The sequence below is a fragment of the Lathyrus oleraceus genome, chromosome 5 (assembly GCF_024323335.1).
Source record: "Lathyrus oleraceus cultivar Zhongwan6 chromosome 5, CAAS_Psat_ZW6_1.0, whole genome shotgun sequence".
Classification (NCBI taxonomy): Eukaryota; Viridiplantae; Streptophyta; class Magnoliopsida; order Fabales; family Fabaceae; genus Lathyrus; species Lathyrus oleraceus.
The window spans coordinates 495,532,801-495,540,423 of NC_066583.1; the positions used below are offsets into that span (position 1 = coordinate 495,532,801).

At 37.1% G+C, this 7,623-nt stretch overlaps 1 protein-coding gene across 1 annotated transcript; it reads right to left on the reverse strand.

Annotated features, from left to right (window-relative positions):
* Nucleotides 1-5,586: 5,586 nt before the first annotated feature.
* Nucleotides 5,587-7,215, reverse strand: LOC127081527 (uncharacterized). Its single transcript, XM_051021776.1, has 2 exons — nt 6,379-7,215; nt 5,587-6,219 (listed from the first exon to the last, which is right to left on the reverse strand). The coding sequence occupies exons 1-2, from the start codon at nt 7,213-7,215 to the stop codon at nt 5,587-5,589; spliced, it is 1,470 nt and encodes a 489-aa protein (XP_050877733.1).
* Nucleotides 7,216-7,623: the final 408 nt, after the last annotated feature.

Below are 7,623 nucleotides of genomic sequence, written 5' to 3' on the forward strand. Positions count from 1 at the left end.
CACCTTAGAGGGCGCTTGTGGAAAAAAAGCGCCCTCTAAAGGGGGCCTAAGAGGGCGCTTCTGGAAGCGCTCTCAAAGGCTTTCCAGAAGCGTTTTATAAGCTGGAAATGCACATGGACTTATAACAGCGCTTTAGTAAAAGCGCCCTCTAAGGATAACCTTAGAGGGCGCTTTCTAAAAAGCGCCATGTATTGTTGTCCCTCTATCTCCTCCTTATTTTTTCGCTTCACCTTAGAGGGCGCTTTATTACAAAAACGCCCTCTAAAGTGCGCTGTCTATTGCTCCTTATTTTTCGCTTCAATTTAGAGAGCGCTTTTGTAATAAAGCGCCCTCTAAGGTGCGCTGTCTATTCCAGTTTTTGGCGTAGTGTGAGGAGATGAAGAGACTAATCCTATGCACAAAATTAAAAGTTAAGAGTTGAAAAGATCTGACCGATGGGTAGCAATCCAATAGGAAAAAATGCCATATAGAAACCCCAAATTCCCTTGGATATTAGAATCAAGCAACAAACAATGCATATAATATCAACTTGAAGAGAAAGACATCAAATAAAGATAGCCACATCCAAGCTTAGCCATTCCATGATCTTCTTCAAAATTAGCCCATGTGGCAGATGAATTCCACAAGTCATAAGTTCAAAATAACAGCTTCATAATGATCATGTTGCAGATGAACTCAAAGAGATCTTGAATGATGTATAAGATGAAGTTTCAAATTGCAATCACTTGGTTTCACAAAAGTTGACATTGGCCAAGTCCTTTAGCATAGGGAGGTTTCCTAAACTCTAAGTCCAATTTGTCCAAGATCAAGTCAACAGTCCACACAAAAGTTTTTTAGGGTTTTTGTTCTTATTAGGTACGTTAATGGTCCAAGACCACACAAACAAACAAAATATACACAAGCAAGATATATCACACAATATGGTCCAAATGGACAAACGGAAAATGACATTAACATAAACAATTAGAATGGTATGAATAATGGAAAATGAATAGAACTTAAAAATTAAAGTGCATTAAAATAAAGGACTTGAAATGAAATGTTAGTTGTTAATGAGTTAGAAGTTAGTATTGTTTTGCTTTTGCTTTTCATTTTAAGTCATTCTTTGGAGAACACTAAACCCACTTATCACAAGCATGGATCCTTGAGCCAAGACATCTACCAAAGGAAGGAAAAATGGTCAAGTTTCCACACAATACCATGAAAGAGGGGAGCTTACAATCTCACTAACTAGAATTATATGCCTTTTGTGTCAAAAATGTAGCGCTATGTTAAGCAATCATAATTGGACTTATGTAGAAGTCACAACTATTTGAGGTCGGGCAATAGAATTTTGGTGTTAATGCATGTTAGAGACATAGTATAATGGACTATGCTCATGAAACATACCATGCACAAAAAGAATATGCAAAAGAGGTGGCCTAACCTCATTCATACTTATGTTGATTTTACAATCAACTAGCCTTAGGACTTAGAGATATCACAGGCCAAATGAGATGAATGCATAAAGAAGGGGAAAGAAATGAAGAGGGAAGGGAATGGATCAAAACTCAAATTGGTCAAAGGATGACTTTTACCAAATTAATATCATTCATTCATTTTGGGAGATGGAATGTTGATTCCATCAATCCCCTAATTCAATGATATTAACTTAACAAAGTCAAATCAACCTTGACCAAGGCCCAACAACATGAGTCAAACTTACACAAATCATCACAATAGGTCAACACAATTATTTGGCATTTATTCAAATTAAAAATACTAAAATAAGGCATTCAAATTAAATATGGTTTGTCAAATTCCTAAAACCTCGTCAAAACACCAAAGAAATGACCATGAGATTTATCATAGGTTAAACAAGGTAAAAGGACCTTGGAGAAAAAAATTCAGAATTTTTAAAGACTTAAAAGTATTTTTAAACAAATAAAAATATTCATAAAATCAATTAAATCATGAAAAATATTAATAATGATCCAAAAAATAATTTTAATTCAAAATATGAAAGAGGAAATTTTTTGATTTTTTTGGTTAAACTCTCATATTTTTTGGATCAATATTAACATTAATATGAATTAATGAAAATCAAAGGGATAAAAATTAAAATTAAAAATTCAAAAAAACGTGGACCACTTGATCTCCCTCATTAATTAAGGTGGCAGATCAACTGGTCTGAAACGCGCACTCCACCAAACACACGAGTCAGCGTGTTGTACCAAGGGTAATCACAATGGGCGCTCATGATTAAAACATTTTGAAAGAATCCTGTGGCTGGGAGACGTGCCAACGCACCGCCGGAGCCAGAGCTCCGGTCTTCTTCTCCAGTGGACCTCACCGGACTAGTCCACTCTCAACCATCACCAAAATAAAAAAGGAGGACATTATCTGAAAGAAAAAATGGCGTAGAGCTCCAATCTGACCTCAATTTTAACTGACTCCGCATATATAGAAAGATATAAGGAGTTGAATTTTGAGGCGTGTCAACTGAGTTGCTTCGATTTGACCTCTAAGCAACTCAATCTTCTTGCCTACATTGGTAGGACTTTAGACAACCAAAGATCCAAGATAATTGATGAGAATTGCGTGAGAATCGAAGAGATGAAGTTTTCTGAAAATTACCTTCCATGTTGTGCAGAACTTGAGGTTGCTTGCTTCAAATACGATCTGATCACACTTGAGAAGTTTGCAGGGAGTGGTTAGCAATGGTACAAGGCTTTGGATCCTGGAGTTCTTGAATCTCTAAACAGTTGAGATTTAAACTCAATTTTCAGATTTAAAATTATCAGGTTTTCCTTTAGAATGAGAGGGTTTCAATTCGGGGGCAAAGCTGGCACTCAAGGTGACTTTGAATTGAGCTCCAAGGGCCTATATTTATAGCATTTGGGATTGATAATTTCACACTTGAAAATTTGCTAAAATTTGGCAATGTGATGCACAAGCTTGGATGGGCGTGTACAGGCCCATGAAGCAATCCACTTTGATCCAATTGCAAATGTACTGAAGTACAAATGATGCTTGATTGGCAAGGCAATGTGAAATGGAGTTTTGGACATTTGATTTCCTCCAATGGTGCAGCTCTGTTAAAGCCATGCGCAACCCTAGCAAACTTTATCCAAAAAGCATGAACTTGGGTTCTTTGGAAAGCTTGGATCAAGAAGAAAAAGTTTGATGTTTAATACTTCTTCATTCGGAGCTTGGATCATGGTGAATTTGAAGGTGGAAGTTTGGAAATTTCAACATGTTGAAAAAATTTTGTAAGTGTCAAGCCATATATCTCCATATTCCACCTTGCTTAACTTTTTATGTGAGCTTCAAATGAGAAAAGTATCTTCATAAAAGTTGTAGCTCTTTCAAAGACCTTCAACATGGTTAACAATTTGATGTCATTTAGATTTATAATGATAGAGTTACGCATTTTTGAAGTTTGGAAAAATCACTTGTTCAATGGTATAGGTCAAAAATGACCTATAATGTATCCTCATATCACATGCTCATAAAAGTTGAATTAGCTCTCCCTCCAAATATCAAAGTTGAAGTATACATCTTTAATTTGATTGTGCAACTTGTAAATATTTCATCTCATAAAAATTGTGCAAGTTATGGCCTTGGGAAGTTGACTTTCAAATTAGGGTTTAGACAAAATGACCTATAATGTTTCAACATAGAAAATGATTGTCCAAGCAAAACTAACTCTAGGTACCAACATCAAAGGTGTTTGGAATGTCATTTAGAGTAACGTTTCTCTTGGAATAATTTTCATATGGTGAAAAGTGTAGGAGATAGGGTCTAGGGAGACCCAGTTTTGATCGGATGAATTCATCTGGCCAACCACCATCAACCAATTTGCTAACCTTCAATTATCTTGACTTTATTGGTCCATGGTAGATCATATATTCATAAGATGATTAATTTTGAAGTGTCCCTTGAGAAATTTGATCAATTCGTGAGATGGCTTGTTGGAGAAGTTACTCAAGATACCCAAACAAACTAGGGTTTCCAAGGGAAATCACCTCTAATCTCTAGAAGAAAACTTGATCAATATAACACGTAGGAATAAATGGAACTCATATATGATACTTATAACCATTCTTGGATCAGCTCATGGTTATGCTCTTTGTCATGAGGGTCTCAAACCCTAGATATGGACTTGATAAATCAATGTGATCATGCCCTACGTACAAAAGAGTTAGGCAAATGCAAAGACATATTTTGGTATTTTCGTTAGTGAAATGATAATATACAAGTATGATACAATCACATGATGCTTGGTGATCTCTCCCAAAACAAACCCAATGAGAGAGGGGTAAGGAAGATGCCAAGGTATGATCTCAATGCTAATGCTTATGATGAAATTTCATGAGGGATCTTAGGGTCAAAATTGGGTTCTTACAGAAGGCCGGTCAGAGGTTTAGTTATTCTAGAGAAGTCTTTACTAAAGCGTCGGTAGAAACCGACGTGTCCAAGAAAGCTTCAAACTTCCTTAATGGTCTTAGGTGGTTTGAGGTTTTCTATAACCTCTATTTCGGGTTTATCAACCTCAATGCCTTTTTCAGATACTATGTGTCCTAATATTATTCCTTCGCTAACCATAAAGTGACATTTTTCCTAGTTTAGCACAAGGTTTGCTTCCACGCATCTTTCTAGAATTTCCTCAAGGTTAGCTAGACAGTTTTCAAAACTTAATCTGCATATGGAGAAATCGTCCATAAAAAGTTCCATAATCTCATCGAGGAAATCTACGAAGATTGATATCATATAGCATTGGAAGGTATATGGGGCATTGCAAAGTCCGAATGGCATTCGTGTATAGGCAAATGTTCCATAAGGGCATGTAAAGGTTGTTTTCTCTTGGTCTTCGGGGTGAATAGGAATTTGGAAAAATCCCGAGTATCCATCTAAATAGCAAAAGAAAGAGTGTCTAGATGAACCTTCAAGCATTTGATCTATGAATGGGAGAGGGAAATGATCTTTCCTAGTTACCTTATTTAGTTTTTTTGTAATCGATGCACATACGCCAACCGTTTTCCACACTCTTAGTTGCATGCTCGCCTTTCTCATTTTCCACAATTATACACCTCCCTTTTTAGGTACCACATGTACATGGCTCACCTACTTACTATCTGAAATTTGATAAATTATACCATCCTCTAGTATTTTCAGTACTTCTTTCTTAACCACACCGTTCATTATAGGGTTTATCCTTCGTTGATGTTCTCTGGAAGGTTTAGAATCTTCCTCCAGCAAGATCTGATGCATGCACACGAATGGGTTTATCCCTTTGAGATCAGATATGTTATATCCTAAAGCTGAGGGATAATTTCGCAAGATATCTAAAAGTTGATTTGTTTCATCTTCATTCAAGGTGGCACTCACTATAACGGGGCGATTTAGTTCTTCAGCTAAAAACTCATATCTTAGATTCATGGGTAGTTTCTTAAGTTTTATAGATGGTTTCTTAGGACAGGGCATATGGTTCGGGGTAAGTGCTAAGCATTCATAAAGGTTGTCATCCATGTAAGGCTCCATTCCAAATCCGTTGTCTTCTCTTATGGGAGTCGAGGGAAATTTCATTGTCCCAAGAGGTCCTTCTTAATCTAGCTCCCTTATGCATTCATCAATGATATCGATGGCATAACATGAGTCTTCTATGACTGGTGCCATTAGGAATTTGGAAAGTATAAATTTTATCTTTTCATCGCCTACTTCAAAAGTTAATTTTCCTCTTTTAACATCTATTATGGCTCCCGTTGTTGATAAGAAAGGTCTACCAAGGAGGATTGGTATTTCGTTGTCTTCTTTAATGTCCATTACCACAAAATCTGTTGGGATATAAAGTTGGCCATTTCTAACTGGAATGTATTCTAATATTCCTATTGGATATTTTACAGATTTATCGGCTAATTGAAGAGGCATCTTAGTCGGTTTCAATTCTCCTAGGTTTAACCTTCTACAAACTACTAAAGGCATTAAGCTTATGCTTGCTTCCAAGTCTAGGAATGCATTGTCTATAACATTATTCCCTAAAATACAAGGTATGGAAAAGCTTCCGGGATCTTTCTCCTTCTTAGAAAGTTTATTCTCAACAATAGAGTTACACTCTAAAGGTTTGGGATCATCAAGCCTACATTTGTTGGTCAAGATGTATTTAAGGAATTTTGCATAAGATGGTATCTGGGTGGTGGCTTCGGTGAATGGGATTTTTACATGGATTTTCTCGATCACCTTTATAAACTTTTTATATTGGTTATAAATTTTGGTATGTTTAAGTCTTTGCGGGTATGGAGTTGGTCGTTTATAAGGAGAAGGTGGAACATAAACTTTATCTTTATCTTATTCCTTATCTTTCACTTCCTGGTCTTTTTATCCCTCTATTTCCTCTACTTCATCTCTAGACACAAAATTTTTCTTAGAAGCCTCTGATCCGCTCAAGGTTGGTTTTACAGGTTCGTCATAAGTGGTCCCACTTTGTAGGGTAACAACGTTAGCTTGCTCTCGGGGGTTAGGTTGAGGTTGTCCAAGAAATTGCCCTCCAGGAGTGGCCTGAGGGACTTGTTGTGCTATTTGTGAGATTTGGGTTTCAAGCATCTTATTGTGAGTGATTATCGAATCAACCTTAGTTCCTAATTGTGTGATCAGTTCATTTACAGGAATATCTTCGTTTAGGAACTCTTTGTTTTGCTGAGTTTGGGCCGAAATGAAGTTCTCCATTATTTTCTCAAGGTTTGGCTTTTGAGGAACGACCTGCATAGGTTGGATTGGTATTTGAGATTGAAAGCATGGTGATCTTTGAGGTGTAGAGCTTTGAATAGGGTTATTGTTTTTATAAGAGAAGTTTGGGAGATTCCTCCATCCATGGTAGTAAGTGTTTGAAAACGGGTTTCCTTGGGCATAATTGACCTGGTCTGAGTTTGATTCAGTTAACAGATTGCATTCTGGTGCAAGATGTCCTTTGGTTCCACAGATTTCACAATCTACAGCTATTGCAGTTATAGGATTTGCAGACATGTGTTCAACCTTCAGGGCTAAAGCGTCCATTTTAGCTCTTATCATGTCCATACAATTTACCTCATGTATTCCTCCTATGGTATCCCTTTTCTCCACTTGTGCTCGTTCTGACTCCCATTGGTAATGGTTTTGTGCCATATCTTTGATGAGAGCGCAAGCGTCAGGGTAAGGTTTGTTCTTTAGAGCACCACCGACAGCAGCGTCGATGGACATCTTTGTGTTATAGTGAAGTCCATTATAAAATGTGTGAATAATCATCCGTTGTTCTAGGACATGGTGTGGACAAGCTCTTAGTAGTTCTTTATATCTTTCCCAAGCTTCAAAAAGTGATTCACCCTGATTTTAAGTGAATCTGGTTATTTGGTTTCAAAGGACAGCGGTCTTACTCAGGGGAAAATATCTTGCAAGGAACACTCTCCTAAGGTCTTCCAAAGTAGTTATCGAGTTGGTCGGAAGGGAATCTAACCAAGACCGTGCTCTATCTTAGAGGGAAAACGGGAACAGTCTTAAACGAATTGCCTCAGGCGAAGCACCGTTGGTCTTCAATGTATCAGCTAATTGGATAAAAACTTTTAAATGTTGATTTGGGTTTTCTATAGTGAGACCTGCATATTGGTTTTG